Below are 17974 nucleotides of genomic sequence, written 5' to 3' on the forward strand. Positions count from 1 at the left end.
CAATTCTTGGCACTTTGTATTAGTTTTGAAAATCAATAAAGATTTTTAAAAAAACCACAAAACAAAAAAACTCTGGTACTTCCTCTAGAGCACAGGTATCATAGTCGGTCCTTGAGGGCCACAATCCAGCCGAGTTTTCAGGATTTCCCCAATGACTATGCATGAGATCTATTAGCATACAATGAAAGCAGTGCATGCAAATAGTTGCAATAGTGACCGATGCAGTTTAATCTTTCTCTGGGAAAATGAAACATGAAATCTGATTGGTCATTATGAGCAAGTTCTCTCACACACATTCCACCTGCCCTCAGCGACTCCACCCTTCTCTCACTCGCACATCCCACCTACCCTCAGCTACTTTGCCCTTCTCTCTTTCTTTCTCTTTCTCACTCGCACATTCCACCTACCCCTCAGCCACTCTGCCTTTCTCTCTCACTCACACATCCGCGCCAAGTGCCCCCTCCCCACTCGTTATCTGAGCGCCCCCTCCATACCTCTTGAAATGTTCGCAGGCGCAAACAGGTTCTTTTACTTGTTGCTCGAACCGACTTCGGCTCCCTTCTGACATCACATCCCGATCCCGCAACCATGAAATTATGTCAGAAGGGAGCAGAGGCCGGCGAGAGCAACAAGTGGAAGATGCTGCTCACACTGGTGAACATTTAAATAGGTATGGGGGGCTGCTTTGGATTGGACCTAGATTAGTTAATCTCCCTACTAATATTGCATTGAAATCAAATATTATATTACAACTTGTCTTCACTTCTGGAGTTTTGGGTATTATTCTGGATTCCTCTCTCACTTTTAATGACCAAATAAATTCCTTAGCAAAGAAATGTTTCTTTAGTTTGCGCATGCTGAGGGAAGTCAGGGCACTATTTTATCAAGAACATTATTTATTACTGGTACAATCCACTGTGTTGGCCCAGTGGTAGGACTTCTGTAATTCTATTTATTTGTGTATTAAACAGGGCAGTTTAGATTGTCTCCAGTTAATACAGAATACAGCGGCCAAAGTTATTTTTGGAAAGAGAAAGTATGATCATGTTTCCCCATTGATGAAAAAACTCCATTGGCTTCCGGTCCATCATAGAATACAGTTCAAGTGTGCATGTGTGGTTTTCAAACTCCTTTAAGGAATATTTGACTCTTTGATTCCCCTTAGTGGGAATTCCTTTAGATCCTTCTATTCAAGAACTACAACAATTCACAAATTAGCATTTACTTCTCTGAAAGGTATTAAATGCACTGGGAAGCTTAGTAAATCTTTTATTTTTAAATTGGTGAGAATTTGGAATTCTCTAAGACTGGTAGATCAATTATTTCAATTTCGAAAAAGTTTAAAAACCTGGTTGTTTTCACAATAGTTAAGTTAGGGCGCTGGTCTTTGACCAAAGGGCCGCCGCATGAGCGGACTGCTGGGCATGATGGACCACTGGTCTAACCCAGCAGCGGCAATTCTTATGTTCTTAGCTGTCGTATAGTAATTTTAAGCAACGCAACATACTTTTTTCTAACTTTTTCCATCCATCTAATCTAATCAATTTCTGTTTTTATCCCACAGTTTTTACTTGTTATGTTTCATTTTTTAACGAACTGTAAACCGAGTCGAGCTCCTTAGGGAGTAGATGCGGTATATAAATGAAGATTAGATTAGATTAGAGAAGCATTGGCTCCACCCCACATTGACGATGCCTGTGGTACTAAGACACTGATCTCTTTCTATCCTGTCCAGCATCTACCCGCTGTGTCCTTGTTCTTTTGTACCCCGTGATCAGTATTGTCCTTCTGTGTTCCCATCCCTCCTCCATCCAGCATTCCCCCCTCAGTGTGTCCCTATTCTCCCTCTATGTCACAGGTGCAGCAGCACTCTCCTATACTTCCAGTCCAGCGTCTCCCTCTCACCTTTCCTGGCCCCCGTCCAGCAGCAGCACCTCTCCCTCTCCTGGCCCCAGTCCAGCAGCAGCACCTCTCCCTCTCACCTCTCCTGGTCCCCAGTCCAGCAGCAACACCTCTCCCTCTCCCATGATCCTGAGTCCCGTATCTGGCTGTTTCCCCTCTCTCTTTCCTTGCCCCCACCCGCGGACCTCTTCATCGGCTTGGCAGTGATTTAGACAGGCTGCCACTGTTGGGGGCCTTCCTTCTGCACAAACTTAGGGACCCAACTTTTTTTCTTTTTTAAATATAGGAATTTTCTGTATAGGTTTTCCATTCAATCAATGCTTCTCAACTGTCCTCATGACACACCCATCCAATCCAGTTTACAAGACACACATAATGAATATACATGACAGAATTGCATAGAATGGAGGCAGTGCATGTGACACTCTCTCTCATGCATATTTATTGTGGGTCTCCTGAAAAACCAGATAGTCCAAGGACTGGGTTGAAAACTCCTACATTAAATACTTCTCACTTCTAAGCATTTCTCTCCCCTCCTACTCCCCTTCACCCCCTAGGAGTACTAAAAAAAGATATGAGGCCACTCTATTTCTCTCTCCTTCTTCCTTACATTCCAGCTGCAATCCCCCAGCCCTACCTTCTCATTGTCCTCTCTTTTTTTTTTTTCCATTAGCTTTATTGAAAATTTAAATACATTTTAAAAACATCTTTCTTATATATTCAATCATTGAACAATATATTAATTCATTATATATCTTATTTCATAATGCATAAAAATTATCAAATTTCCTATACAACTTCTCTTACCAAATCCTCCCTTCCCCCCTCCCACCCTGGTGGGAGGATGTGTGCAGGAGATTCATAAGATATAGAAATATAAATCTATCAATAAACTATGGGAATATTCCCTTGAGAGCTAATCCAAGTTTCATATGTCCCCCAGACTGTACTGTAGCTATGTATCTGATTTCTCAGAAGAGCGGTCAATTTTGACATTTGTTGTATAAATTGAATTTTGGTCAACAGTACTCGGAATGTCAGAAGGTCTGGTTGCTTCCAAACAGATGCAAAGACAAGTCGACCTGCTGTCATTATCAGATGTATCCATCTCGCTGCTTAAGAGGCAGGGCATCTGGTCCCATATTCAATGAACAGCACTCCATAGTCTTAGGAATCACAGTGCCTAATACTGCCACCATATATGCTCAAAGGTACCCACTTCCACACATCCTCTTCAACATTTATTCAATCCTTTCCCATACACAGCCCTCAATCGCACTGGAGTATAATACCAGCAAAAAAACATCTTATAACCATTTTCTATCATATTGCTAGCTATAGTACCATAAAGCACAGTTACTTACCGTAACAGGTGTTATCCAGGGACAGCAGGCAGATATTCTTGGCTGATGGGTGACGGCACCGACGGAGCCCCGGTACGGACAATTTTAGAGTGATTGCACTCTAAGAACTTAGAAAGTTCTAGCTAAGCTGCACCGCGCGTGCGCGAGTGCCTTCCCGCCCGACGGAGGCGCGCGGTCCCCAGTTAAGATAAGCCAGCTAAGAAGCCAACCCGGGGAGGTGGGAGGGACGCAAGAATATCTGCCTGCTGTCCCTGGATAACACCTGTTACGGTAAGTAACTGTGCTTTATCCCAGGACAAGCAGGCAGCATATTCTTGACTGATGGGTGACCTCCAAGCTAACAAAAAGAGGGATGGAGGGAAGGTTGGCCATTAAGAAAACAAATTTTGTAAAACAGATTGGCCGAAGTGTTCATCCCGTCTGGAGAATGCATCCAGACAATAGTGAGATGTGAAAGTATGAACTGAGGACCAAGTAGCAGCCTTGCAGATTTCCTCAATAGGAGTGGAATGGAGGAAAGCTACAGATGCTGCCATAGCTCTAACTTTGTGGCCCGTGACAGAACCTTCCAGTGTCAGGCCCGACTGAGCATAACAAAATGAAACGCAAGCAGCAAGCCAATTGGATAGGGTGCGTTTAGATACAGGATGACCCAACTTGTTAGGATCAAAAGACAAAAACAGTTGAGGAGATGGTCTGTGAGGTTTTGTGCGTTCAAGATAGTAAGCCAAAGCACGTTTACAGTCTAAGGTATGCAAAGCCTGTGCACCTGGATGAGAATGAGGCTTTGGAAAAAATACAGGTAGGACAATGGACTGATTAAGATGAAAGTCAGACACAACCTTAGGGAAAAACTTTGGATGTGTACGGAGAACCACCTTATCATGGTGAAAAACAGTGAAAGGTGGATCGGCCACTAGTGCATGCAACTCACTGACCCTCCTGGCAGAAGTGAGAGCTATCAGGAAGACCACTTTCCAAGTGAGAAATTTGAAATGTGCTGTGGCCAAAGGTTCAAAAGGCGGCTTCATTAAAGCGGAAAGAACCACATTGAGATCCCAAACCACAGGAGGGGGCTTGAGAGGTGGTTTCACATTGAAAAGGCCCCTCATGAACCTAGAAACCAAAGGATGAGCCGAGAGGTTTTCCATGAACTGGCTCATGAAAGGCAGCAATGGCACTAAGATGAACTCTGATAGAAGTAGATTTAAGGCCAGAGTCAGACAAGGAAAGAAGATAGTCCAACACCAGTCCCACTGCTAGAGACATGGGATTATGGTGATGTAAGAGGCACCAGGAAGAAAACCGAGACCACTTCTGTTGATAACACTGAAGAGTGGCCGGTTTCCTGGAAGCATCAATGATAGAAAGGACAGGCTGAGAAAGGAGTGAATGAGCCGAAGTCAGCCCGAGAGAAACCAAGCTGTCAGGTGCAGAGACTGTAAGTTGGGATGCAGAAGGGACTGTTGATGCTGAGTAAGCAGAGAAGGAAACAGTGGAAGAGGTATGGGTTCCCTGTAACTGAGTTGAAGTAGAAGGGAGAACCAATGTTGCCTGGGCCACCGTGGAGCGATGAGAATCATGGTGGCTCGTTCCCTCTTGAGCTTGAACAATGTCCACAGCATGAGCGGGAGAGGGGGAAATGCATAGAGGAAGAGATTGGTCCATTCCAGGAGAAATGCATCGGGTGCCAGACGGTGAGGCGAGAAGAGTCTGGAGCAAAACAATGGGCAGCTGATGATTGTGAGGAGCTGCCCCATTGAGCGAAAATGGACTGAAGAGTCGTGGGATCTAGAGTCCATTCGTGAGATTGGAAAATTCTGCTGAGATTGTCTGCTAAGGAATTCTGTTCTCCTTGAATGTAGACAGCCTTCAGGAATAAATGACGAGCTGTCGCCCAAGACCAAATCCGTTGGGCTTCCTGACACAACAGGCGAGAGCCCGTCCCTCCCTGTTTGTTGATATAGTACATTGCAACTTGATTGTCTGTGCAAATGAGTAGTACTTGAGGAAAGAGAAGATGTTGAAAAGCCTTGAGGGCATAAAACATCGCTCGGAGTTCCAGGAAATTGATATGGTGTTTCTTTTCCTGGGCAGTCCAAAACCCCTGAGTTTGGTACTCGTTCAAGTGAGCTCCCCAGGCATAAGGGGACGCGTCTGTGGTGATCACGAAATGATGAGGAGGTAGATGGAACAGTAGACCTCTGGATAGATTTGAAGATGTCAACCACCAAAGAAGCGACTGTCGAAGAGACGAGGTCACAGATATGTGTTGAGAGCAAGGATCCGTCGCTTGAGACCATTGGGTCGCTAGGGTCCATTGAGGAGTACGCAGGTGGAGACGTGCAAAGGGGGTGACATGTACTGTCGAAGCCATGTGCCCCAAGAGCACCATCATGTGATTCACAGAGATGGTAATCTGGTGAAACACCTGCCGACAGAGACGAAGGATGGTCTGAAGGCAGTTGGATGGAAGAAACGCCCTCATCAGAACAGTGTCCAGAATGGCTCCAATGAATTGAAGTCGCTGGGTAGGAATGAGGTGCGACTTGGGTAGATTGATTTCGAAACCCAAGAGTCGAAGGAAGTGAATGGTCTGGTTGGTGGCAAGCAGAACCGCCTGAGGAGAGTGAGCCTTGATCAGCCAGTCGTCCAAGTAAGGGAAGACTTGAAAATTGTGAGAGCGGAGATAGGCTGCTACCACAATCAGACACTTGGTGAATACCCTGGGAGAGGAGGCCAGACCGAAGGGTAGCACCTTGTACTGATAATGATTTTGATTGATGAGAAAGCGTAGATATTGCCTGGACATCAGATGGATAGGAATATGAGTGTAAGCCTCTTTTAGATCGAGGAAGCATAGCCAGTCGCCCTGAGTGAGAAGAGGGTAGAGGGTGGCAAGAGAGAGCATCTTGAACTTCTCCTTGACCAAACATTTGTTGAGATCTCTGAGATCTAAGATAGGTCTGAGGTCTCCGGTCTTTTTGGGAACTAGAAAGTACCGGGAATAAAATCCCTGACCTCGCTGATCCGGAGGAACTTCTTTGAAGGCATTGAGAAGAAGGAGGGATTGAACCTCTTGAGCGAGAAGGAGGGACTGAGACTTGTTGGAAGCAGACTCTTTTGGCAGGCCTAACGGCGGAGGAGTCTGAAAATTGAGGGAGTAGCCGTGGGCGATGATAGAGAGCACCCACTGGTCGGTGGTGATTATTTCCCATCGAGTCAGAAAAATGTTTAGTCGACCTCCTATAGGCTGCGGAAGAGGACATGAGGGAGGAAGACTAGCAATGCCCTGGAGAAGCAAGTCAAAAGGGCTGAGTCGGTTTAGGCTGAGTAACAGGCTTCATGGCAGGTGGCTGTTGTTGGTGGGCCTGTTGTTGTTGCTGCCGTTGCCTCCGAGGCTGAGGCTGAATCGGCCGAGCAGAAAAACGCCTCTGATACGACGTCTGCTGCCTGAAAGGACGAGGAGGAGGGGGTTTCTTTTTGTTTTTCAATAAAGTATCCCACCTCGTCTCATGAGCAGAAAGCTTCTGAGTGGTGGTATCCAGAGATTCTCCAAACAGTTCATCACCTAGGCAGGGAGCATTGGCAAGATTGTCCTGGTGGTTCACATCAAGGTCTGAGACGCGAAGCCATGCCAATCGTCTCATCGCCACAGCCATAGCAGTAGCTCGGGAGGTCAGTTCAAAAGTGTCATATATGGAACGGACCATAAACTTCCTGAGTTGCAAGAGACTGGCAGTGCATTGTTGAAAAGCAGAAAGCTTGCGGTCAGGAATATATTTCTGAAAAGTGGCCATCTGCTGGATAAGATGTTTCAGGTAAAAGGAAAAGTGAAACGCATAGTTACCTGAACGGTTGGCCAACATAGCATTTTGGTAAAGTCGTTTACCAAATTTGTCCATGGCCTTGCCTTCTTTGCCAGGAGGGACAGAGGCATACACACTAGAGCCTGCAGATTTTTTGAGGGTTGACTCCACCAGCAAAGATTCATGTGGAAGTTGAGGCTTGTCAAACCCTGGGATAGGAATAACTTTATAAAGTGATTCCAATTTCCTTGGAGCTCCTGGAATAGTGAGAGGAGTTTCCAGATTTTTGTAAAAAGTTTCCCGTAATATGTCATGAAGGGGTAACTTAATTCTTTGGGAGGTTGGTCAAAGTCCAAAGCCTCTAGGAATGCTTTTGACTTTTTAGAATCAGACTCCAAGGGGAGAGAAAGGGTGTCTGACATCTCCCTCAGAAATTTAGTGAAGGAAGAGTGCTCTCGCTTACTAGCAGGATCCTGCACCGATGGGTCAGCCTCATCCGATGAAAAATCCTCCTCGGTACCGAGGGGATCATCGGAGTCATCCCATAAATCAGGGTCACGTACCGATGGGAGATGGCCCTGAGACAAAGGAGTAGAGGATTCGGTATGCCTGGTTTTGCGTACCGATTTGCCTGAACGCATCGACACCGTACCTGGTGACTGTAAAGCGGGACAGATGTCAGAGAGCGGTACCGGATCAGAGGCCGAGTGAGCCGTACGTCGAAGAGACTTTGGCTCTGCCGATAAAATAGGCATAGAAATAGAAGAGGCAGATTTAAGCAGTACCGATAACGTCGATGCCGACAACATAGGCTGGTCGACGATCGGTACCGTAGGCTCAGTAGGAACCGACACCGGAAGGTTCGGAGATAGCAGAGCCGGGAGCAGGTGTTGTAATTGCTCCTTAAGCTGGACCTGAAGGATGGATGCTATACGCTCATCCAAAGACGGTCCTGATGGCACCGGTACCGCTTTTTTCTTGCTCGGTACCTGCGGTGCAGCTCGACGCTCAGGCAAAGTCGATGCCGATGAAGAGGCAGTGACTTCTATGGGAGCGGAGCGTTTGCGGGGCCGGCGCGCAGTCTGCAGGACTTGGCTCACTGCTTGTTCGACTGGCGGGCCAAGAACAGAAGGGGATGGCTTCTTAGCTGGCTTACCTGAAGGGTGCGACACCGAAGAGACCTCTTGCGGTGTCGAAACCACCGGTGCCGATTTGGAGGAAGTCGCCGGAGTCGATGCCGGTGGAACTTCCATAGCGGCACCGAAAAGAATCCGCTGTTGAATTTGGCGATTCTTCAAAGTTCTCTTTTGAAGAGAACTACAGCGGGTGCACGTTTCTGCCCTATGGTCCGGACCCAAACACTGAAGGCACCACTTGTGCGGGTCGGATAAAGAAATAGGGCGTGCACACCGCTGATGCTTTTTAAAACCCGGTGAAGGGGGCATGAAGGGAAAAACGGCAGTAGCAAAATCGAAGCCCGAGGCTTCGATGGTGCCAACAGGCCCCACCGGGGCCGACCGAAAAAAGTCAAAACAAAAAAAAAGAGACTTTTTTTTTTTTTTTTAGAAAAGAATAAAAAGTGAATAAATTCACGAGAAAAATTACGCGAGCGGGAAGGCGAAAAAAGAGAGTCCAACAGCCGTTGGAAACACGCGTCTTCTTAGCTCCACGGAAACTAAGAAACTGAGGACCCGCGCGCCTCCGTCGGGCGGGAAGGCACTCGCGCGCATGCAGTGCGGCCTAGCTAGAACTTTCTAAGTTCTTAGAGTGCAATCACTCTAAAATTGTCCGTACCGGGGCTCCGTCGGTGCCGTCACCCATCAGTCAAGAATATGCTGCCTGCTTGTTCTGGGATAAAGTAGGGAATGCATTATTTTAGACCATTATTTTAGACCATTCTTTATCTATTATATTTTCCCAACGGCATCTATATTTCAGCGGGGGATGAAGATGCTCCAATTGTGCATTATATAACTTGGTGATGCTGCCCCTCCCACTTTCTTTTAACATGGCCCTCTCTAAATTCGACTGTTCAGCAATAGCTAATTCTTTAAAGAACCCTTTTTTAATAAAACTTTCAATTTGTCTATAGAAGACTAGATCTCTCGGTAGGAGGCCATATTCTTCCATCAATACTTCAATGGGGACAATTTTCCCATCATCCAATAATTGCTCCAATGTTTTAAAACCTTTTCTTACCCATATATGGAAGGCCACATCAACTTCACCTAGAACAAAATTAGGCATATATATAATAGCTGTCCCCAAAAGTAGATTTTCTTCCCGTAATATCGTTTATGCACCTGTGTCCACAATCTAGAGTGTGCCGTATTACAGGATTAGACGTCTTAGCTATAATAGAAAGTTGGGGTAGTGGAAGCCAGGGTATCGCCCATAGCGGGGGCATGCCCAATATCTTTTGTTCCATACTCACCCATGATTTCCCCCTATCCAATTTCCAATTAACTAAATATTGCAGTTGAGCTGCTTGATAATAATATTGAAAATGTGGCTCTGCCATTCCTCCCAATTTCCTAGGTTGGTACAACATCACATATATTGCCAAATATATGCAAATATCTTTCGCTCCAAATGGAGAAAAAAATTTTTAGGGAGAGGAATTGGTAGGGCTAAAAAAAGATAGAGCAACCTTGGAAGCACCACAATCTTAATTGTTTGTACCCTACCTAGCCATGAAATATTAAGATGTTGTCACCTCTCAATGTCCTGATAAATCGCTTTCAAAAGGGGAGGATAATTGGCAACATATAACATCTCCACTTGCTTAGTCAAATTAATCCCCAAATATCGTAATGATTGTTGTGCCCATTTAAAAGAATAATTACTGAGGATCCATCTACGATCTAAATCTGAGAATAAGAGATCCAGGATTTCTGAGACTTGTCCATAACTTGTCAAAGCTTCCACTATAGCTTTCAACGAGGTGCGAGGACCTCCTATTGTAAAAAGAATGTCATCTGCAAACAATAATATTTTTATCTAATCTGCCACATCTTATATCTGAAATATTTGAAGCCTGTCGTACAAATTGTGCGTGAGGCTCCATAGCTAGTGCAAAAAGTACAGGTGACAAAGCACAACATTGACGAGTCCCCCTTTCCAATGTGAAACAATCAGTACATCCTCCATTTATATTAATCGATGCCAGAGGGGCCTTATATAACAACTGAAGCCAGCATAAAAAATTTCCAGTTATCCCCACCTTTTCTAAAACTTGAAATAGATAGGGCCAGTAAACCCTATCAAAAGCCTTCTCGGCATCGATACCCAGAATAAGAGTCGAATCATGCCCGTGAACAGTTTGCCATATTAAATGACAAACTCGACGAATGTTATCAAAAGTCTGGCGACCTCGTACAAATCCAGATTGATCATCAACTGTTAGATGTGGCATATACATTTGTAGACGTTTGGCTAAAATCTTAGTAAACAATTTATAGTCCATATCCAATAATGAAATAGGTCTATATGAGGAGCAGGGTGTCGGATCTTTGCCTGGTTTTAATATGAAAGTTATACCAGCTACACGCCAAGAATAGGGCAATTCCTGTCTGTCTACCAATGTATTAAGAAAGCTTAATAAAGGGGAAATCAAAGTCGTTCGGAATGTCTTATAAAATTTAGCAGTAAAACCATCTAATGCTGGTGATTTTCCCACTGGCATGTCTTTAATAGCCCATGTTAATTCTTCCACTGTAATGGGCAGGGAAAGTTCCATAGCTTCTCCAGGCGAAAGACTAGGTAGCTGTATAGGTTCTAGGTAGAAATGGGTATCTGCTTCCTTCAATACATACTCAGGTTGATATAATTGACGGTAATAATTAATAAAAGCCTGCTGAATATGTAGTACAATTCCCAATCGGGACCTGTACACGCATAACAACATTGCAAAGTTATCTTTTTCTTAACTTATGAGCCAGTATTCTAGCCACTCTGTTATTTGTTTCAAAATATTCTTGACATAACCAGTGGAGTTTAGCACTAATTATCTCCAAATCTAACGTCTGAAGATCTAATTTAAGTTGTTGTAATTTTGCTTCTTTCTCAGGGGGTAAACACCTACCCTTACGTTCCCATTCTAATGCATAAATCTGATCTTGCAAATCCCCAGTCTTAAGCATACGTACCCTCCGAACATAGGTCCTCAAACCATTGTCCTCTCTTTACTGTACCCCTTCATGTTGTGATGTACACTGCAAAACTAAAATGGCTCTTCAGAAGCCATTTCACCAAGTATTTATACTGACTGGATTGCTTAGCCTAAAAGGTACAGCACCCTAAGCAAGTATGTTGTACAAGTGGGGTTTTTAATGATAAATTTTAAAAAATAAAATAAAATATGCCATCTATACCTATACGGTTTCCATATAAACATAATCAACTACAATCAAACAAGCTGCATCATCATGACATTCCCCCAGTTCAAACATGTAACTTGAGCAAAGTGGAAATTTCCTTACAAAAACGCAGATACAAAAAGTTTCATTTCTGTTTATGCTCCCCTCATATTGCAACCAGCTGGTAAGCCACTGTTCCTTTTGCCCCCAACATCACAAATGACTGTTAGAATACTGTGCTATTAGTAATCTGTACCCCTTCTCCTTAAAACGGCTTCCATGAACCACCTTCACCTACGTAAGACTGACCAGCCCTAACATATGTAACCACTTGGTCTATCTCTCACCACAACACAGACCCCCTTATCCCATATTCAGTACACATAAGGCAAGAACATGCACACAGGAAAGGAATGTGGGCAAACCTTTGCAGTGCACTGCTATCGCACCCTCAGCATTCTCACAAATATTTAAAAACTTGTTGACGATAGCGTCGCTGGGTGTGCTTCCATCCACAAAGAAGAGATCATAATGCTCAAAGCCCACATCTGTGAAGCGCTTGGCATCATAAATCTTCTTGTTAAGGCGAATGATAGTAGTAATGCTGTGCTTCTTGAAGTACGCAAAGTAGGCCTCAGGAGCATGATGAGGGTAACCTGAAGAGGAAAAGAGCATGAGCAACGGTCATAAAGAAATCAATTGCAAGCATACTCAGAAGCAAATTTATGGGGCGGCAACTGTTGCAGTGCTGCTACAGCTTGCATCTAATGTAACACTTACACTGGCCAGCACTCATTTTGGTGCCTCAAATGTTAGACCTTTTTCTGGGTATATTTGACCTGCTGATTCCAAAAAAATGGCACCAGTTTTCTCTTATCAGTTCTAGTTTTTGAGATACAGAACACAGACCATATACAACTCTTCACTCATCTTGCACATTAAAAAAAATCATGCTGGAAGTGGGCTAAGAAGCAATGGGCTCTAATGTTAATGGAATGGAAGGGAACAGGTGAGGCACGACAAACAGCAAGGGAAACAGAGTATTAAGTGAGATTTCAATTATTGTCCACACTCACTGAAGTATTTGCTAAAAATCAACAACAAACCGAAAAGATGTGCTGAGAATAGAGTCGGTGCAAAGGATGGCCACCAGGATGGTCTCGGGGCTCAAGGATCTATCGTACGAGGAAAGGCTGAAAAATTTGCGGCTGTACTCACTCGAGGAACGTAGGGAGAGAGGAGACATGATCGAGACGTTTAAGTATATTACCGGCCGTATCGAGATGGAAGAAGAGATTCTCTTTCTCAAAGGACCCTCAGCCACAAGAGGGCATCCACTCAAACTCGGAGGCGGGAAATTTCATGGCGACACCAGGAAATATTTCTTCACCGAGAGTGGTTGATCCTTGGAACGAGCTCCCGGTGCAGGTGATCGAGGCAAACAGCGTGCAAGAATTTAAGAGCAAATGGGATGCCAATGGAACCTGTCACCAGGAGTGGGATCCCTAGGATAGTAGACTTGGGGGTGGATCAATAGAGTGGGCAGACCTGATGGGCTATGGCCCTTATCTGCCATCATCTTCTATGTTTCTATGTAACCAACCAAATGCTAGTTGCAGCAATCAACTGGTGTTGTCATTTTTCTTTTAATTCCCTGAGTTATCTCTGCACCTTCCTCCTCCCCATGTGACAGGTCTCAGAAGCTCCATGGTTACCACCATGCTGTAAGAATGCCTTATCTAAGATGCACCTTAGCTAGGGTTATCAGATGTCTGGGTTTCCTCAGACATGTCCTCTTTTTAAGGACTCTGCTGAGAGTCCGGGTGGCTTTTTTATTTTATTACTTTTGTCCAGGGAAAACCAGACATCTAGTAACCCTACAGCAGTGGTCTTCATTGAAAGGTCTGCAGAGACCTTCTGGGCGACTCATGCAACTATCTAGAGTCCCTTCCCCACTCAGCGAGAGGCGGTGCTTACTCACCATTCTCGTTCCCAGCAGCACTGCTTTAACTCCTCGGGCTGCCAGCAGCATGAGTGAAGTAAACAAGCTGCCTTCAGTGACTCGGAAGCTTTTCCGCTGTAACTGCTTCCTGTCCCCACATAGGCGAGAAGCCGTAGCAGAGAGAAAGCTTCACTCATACTGTCAGTGGCCTGAACAGTTACAGCAGCGCCGCTGGGAAGAATGGTGAATAAGCACCAGATTCCGGGTTGGGGGGAGGGGGAAAATAGCATGGGGAGGGTAAGAGAGATGCTGGACCATGGGGATAGGGAGGAAAGGGAAGGAAAAATGTCAGACCTCCAGGGGAAGAAAAGGGGCAGATAGAAATGCCAGACCGTGGGAGGGAATGAGAGGGATGTCAGACCACTGGATGGGGAATGGGGGGGGAGGAGAGGGAGTGGCATAAGAGAGCGACCAGGGAAAGGAAGGAGGAGGGAGGGATTCCAGGCTAAGGCAGGGGGAGGGGAAGGAAAAGACAGAGAGATGCCAGACCACAAAGGTGGAAGGAGGAAAAGGAAGGAGGGGAGAAACATGCCAAACTGTGGGAAGGAGAGGATAAAGATCCCAAAGATCCCAGACCATAGGAAGGGAAAAGGGAGAAGACAGATGTCACACAATAGGAGAGGGAAAGGGAGGGAGGAGATGGTACACAGGGATGGAGGGGAAGGGGAGAAAGAGGGAGATGGTTCATAGGGATGGGAGGGTTGGGGAAGGGAAGAGAGATGGAAGAAATGCTGTTTATGGATAAATGGGAATAGGGGAGAAGAAAGAGGGAGGAAATGGCACATAATGATGGTAGGGAAGGGCAGCGAGAGGGAGGGGATAGGGAAGACATGGAATAGTAACTAGATTTCAGGAGGAAGCAGAAAAATGGAAGAAAGCTGAAAAAGTGAAGGACAGAAAAAAACAAACAAACCAGCAAATGGATAAGGCCCTGGAAACAAATAAGAGCACAGATAAAAGGAAGTGCAACTAGAGATGAGTAGAAAAATAAAAATTACTATACAACAAAGTTAGGGAAAGTGATTTTATTTTCAATTTAGTGATTGAAATGTGTCAGTTTTCAGAATTTTTATCTGCTGTCTATATTTTGCACTGTTCAGGAAGAAAAGCATTCTTTCTATTTCTCTGGTGTTGTACTGCATGCAGAATCTGGCATCTTAGGGTTTCATTTGTGTATATTAGGACTTTTAGTTTGTGGTCCTGTATTTGCACAGGGTTTATCTGTGTTCTGCACATGTGACCAAGGCCAGGTATTCTGGCAGGAATAAATGTTGTGAAGTGTTATTGGTGTCATGGCTCCAAGAAGGAAGATATTTGTTGTCTATCAGCCCATTTGGATCCAAAATGGTCCTTGCTTAGAAATTAGAAAAGATCACTGCCCTACAATCTTGGACCCTGGCATGCCCCTTGCCAGGATCCTGCAGGACCTCCATCATCTCTGGTGGCCAATCTGAGCCCCCACTTGATTGGCGGGTCCGGCCGGAGCGGGGGCCTGACAGCTCCAGCCGGGCCACAGCCACAGCCCTACAATCTTCCGGACCCCAGCCTCTATACAGATGGGGGTCCATTCCCATTTCTGCCACCGGCAGCGGTTACCAGACGTCTGGATTTCCAAGAACATGTCCGGGGGTCCGGATGGCTTTTCAAAAGCAGGCACTTTGTCCAAGTTTTGAAAAGCCTCAAAATCGCCGTTAGGCAAGAGGATGCCAAGCGATGACATCACGTGCATGTCGCATCCTTGCATGCCTTCCTGTCCAACAAGAGCAGGCAACAGGAGGCGTGGCTGGGGCTGGGTTGGGCTGTGTGGAACTGGGCGGACCTGGGGGCGGGTCTAAGGGGGGTCCAGATTTTTTGAACGGAAAATCTGGTAACCCTAATCCTGGGGAAAGCCAGAGTTTTGCCTTGTGCAGCACATTTTTAGATAAGAAAAAAAAGTCAGTCTTCCAAGTCAGCTCCCAGTCCTGCAGCAAGTTCATTGTGTAAGGTAGAACTGCTCAGCTCTGTGTGAGCACATGCACCTACTTCATAGCATTTAATTTAGATTTTCAAGAAGCAAATACATACCATTCTCAACTCTGGTTTTTGGATGGGGCCCACTGAAGGCCAGGAACTTTCCTGGTATTATCCAGTTAAAATCACCATTTTCTGCTCTCTGGAAAAAGAAAAGGACATAGTCACTTTTAACCGACACTGCCTTGTCACCTCCCCCACCCCAAGTATCCCCAGGCAGTCCACGCAGCACTGTGGCCTGACAGCACTACAGAAATACATTCTGTATTGAGCAGCCCACTCTCTTGCCCTTGCCAACAATTCCTGCCTCTGTGCATGCTCCAAATACCAGGGAATGATTTAATTAGCTCTACAAACCTCAAGCCACTGGTCCCTGCAGTCTCATGCAATCATGATTACTCACTGAACTAATAGGAAACAGACCCAAAAGGCAAGTAATATTATTAACTAATCCATTAATTTATAATGAACTGATGCATACAGCTAATCTCAGGGTGAGCAGGTCAGGCAAGAGTATTATTTTTTTTTTTTTGAGAGGGGGGGGGGAGGAGAGGGCATGCAAATGCAGCTGCATGTGAAATTTTATGCCCTGCCTCAGCTTGCTGATAGATTTTGTCTGGAATCTAGAGGAAGAGGAACAATTAATTACAAAGAAAATCTCCAGATAAAACTCAAGAGAGGGTACTTGCTTAGTGTAAGTTATTGCAGCTAGGTGCCGTCAAACAGATGCATTTCCTCTTGTTCTATGTGGTTATGGCGGCGGCTACATTAAGTGTTTCAAGCATCTCAAATCTCAACCCCTTCCACCCCTCTCCCCACATCAATTTCAGACTGAAGAATCCTGTAAGTTACCAGAAGTTCATATCCTCCTTCTTGCCCCCTTGACACCCAGCTCTTTTCATCTTTTCCTCTCATCCCGTCCCTCAGTCTCTCCCCCCACGCCCCTGCATTTGCTCTTATGCTACTAAGCGCAACACTGCAGGCCCTATTTCAGCATGGCAGACTGTGATGCGGGAAGCAGAGTGTGCTTCTCTCCTGTACTGCTGCTCTCATCCCCTCCTGCAACCTCCCCAAATTTTAGTACTTGCGTTGACAACCAAAACACTACAGCAGGCAGTAAGAGCAACAGGATTGAATGGGATTGGATATAAAATTTAAGGCCGGATTCTATAAACAGTGCACAAATTTCCATGCATAGTATTACATACTATCCTGACAGGTACATGCAACTAAACTGGCTAATGAGCCAATTAGCACCCATGAATTTGGGGGTTAATTGGCAACATTTTTGGACTGGCGTGCACACCTTGCTAAGCATTAATCTGTAAAGATCTACATGCAAATCTTATAGTGCACAACTCAAAAGGGGATGTGGGCAAGGGTGGATCAGAAGTATTCCCAAAGAGATACACGCAGCATTACTGAACTCCGGGGATCCACACCTAACTTATGTGCCAAGATTTACACCAGGTTTTAGCTGGTGTAAATCTTCATACCCAAAGTTGGGTTCTATAAAAAGGGCACCGATCCTGAATGCCCATTACAGAATACCATTCAGCGCTGAATTTAAAGTGGCATTTCTGAAGCCAGCCCTTGGAATGACTTGCTTTTCCAAATCCAAATTCAAAGTGAATTACAAATTCAGGTGAACAAGTTATTTTTACTATATAAGAGGACTTACAAATCTAACTTGTACCTGAGGAAATAGAGGGTGAAGTGGTTTGCCTATTCACAGAGAAAGTTGGTGGGAGAAGCAGTATTTGAACTCTGGCCTCCCTAGTTCTTAACCTGCTTTTCTAACTACTAGACTACTCAACAGCAGCAATGTTAGAAAGCGACATACTTCCCAGCCACTGTGGCCCAGTCAAACTACAGTGGCTGTAATAATGTTGCCGAGTCCCATGCTAGATCTGAATTTCCAGTCGTGAGCCGTTGACCAGAAATTTCACTTCCTACTGGGGTGACTCTAGCCAGCACCTTCTGTTAAATACTCAACCAATACCATTTCTTTTTTTTATTTATTTATTTATAAATTTTCACATTATTTGACAAGCATATCATCTTGTACAGAAAGTGTAATTAAGATAACATAATATTAAAGTTACTTTCCATCCAGAAAATAAATCAAATTATAATAGGAAATTATTTCTCTACTTAATCACACACTAGTCCTCCAAATTAGGATCCATGATTTAAAAAAAATAGGAGTGATTGAACTATCTAATAATTAACAAGAAAGCTCATTATCTGATGCTGAAATAAAGCTAAATTATTACTTGGACTTAGATATTATTCCATTTCAAGGCGCTTATTGGAGAGGAAGGCCGTCAAATGAGCCGGTTCAAAGAACACATATTTTAAAGTACGATACCCAATACCACTTCTTTGGTCTTTTAAACATTACACTCCTAGACAATATTAAAATAGAATGCAGAAAACAGCAATAAAAGCCAAGAAGGTTACCTCATAATGTTCATATTCATTTATATCAAACTTGCTGAAGTCCAGGAAGCCATATTGTAGAGCCTG

At 44.7% G+C, this 17974-nt stretch overlaps 1 protein-coding gene across 10 annotated transcripts in view; it reads right to left on the reverse strand.

The window, feature by feature from the left end:
• CDC14B (cell division cycle 14B) overlaps positions 1-17974 on the reverse strand; it is a 197520-nt gene that overhangs the window by 95069 nt on the left and 84477 nt on the right. For all 10 annotated transcript variants that reach the window (XR_004537599.1, XM_033928382.1, XM_033928373.1 and 7 more), the window contains exons 7-9: positions 17909-17971; positions 15500-15587; positions 11859-12089 (exon numbers count right to left, since the gene is read on the reverse strand). Coding sequence is in view for 9 of the 10 variants with exons in the window: in XM_033928382.1 (XP_033784273.1) it covers positions 11859-12089; positions 15500-15587; positions 17909-17971 (382 nt within the window). In the remaining variant the exon portion in view is untranslated. The remainder of the gene's footprint in view (positions 1-11858; positions 12090-15499; positions 15588-17908; positions 17972-17974) is intronic.

The sequence above is a fragment of the Geotrypetes seraphini genome, chromosome 1 (assembly GCF_902459505.1).
Source record: "Geotrypetes seraphini chromosome 1, aGeoSer1.1, whole genome shotgun sequence".
Lineage (NCBI taxonomy): Eukaryota > Metazoa > Chordata > Amphibia > Gymnophiona > Dermophiidae > Geotrypetes > Geotrypetes seraphini.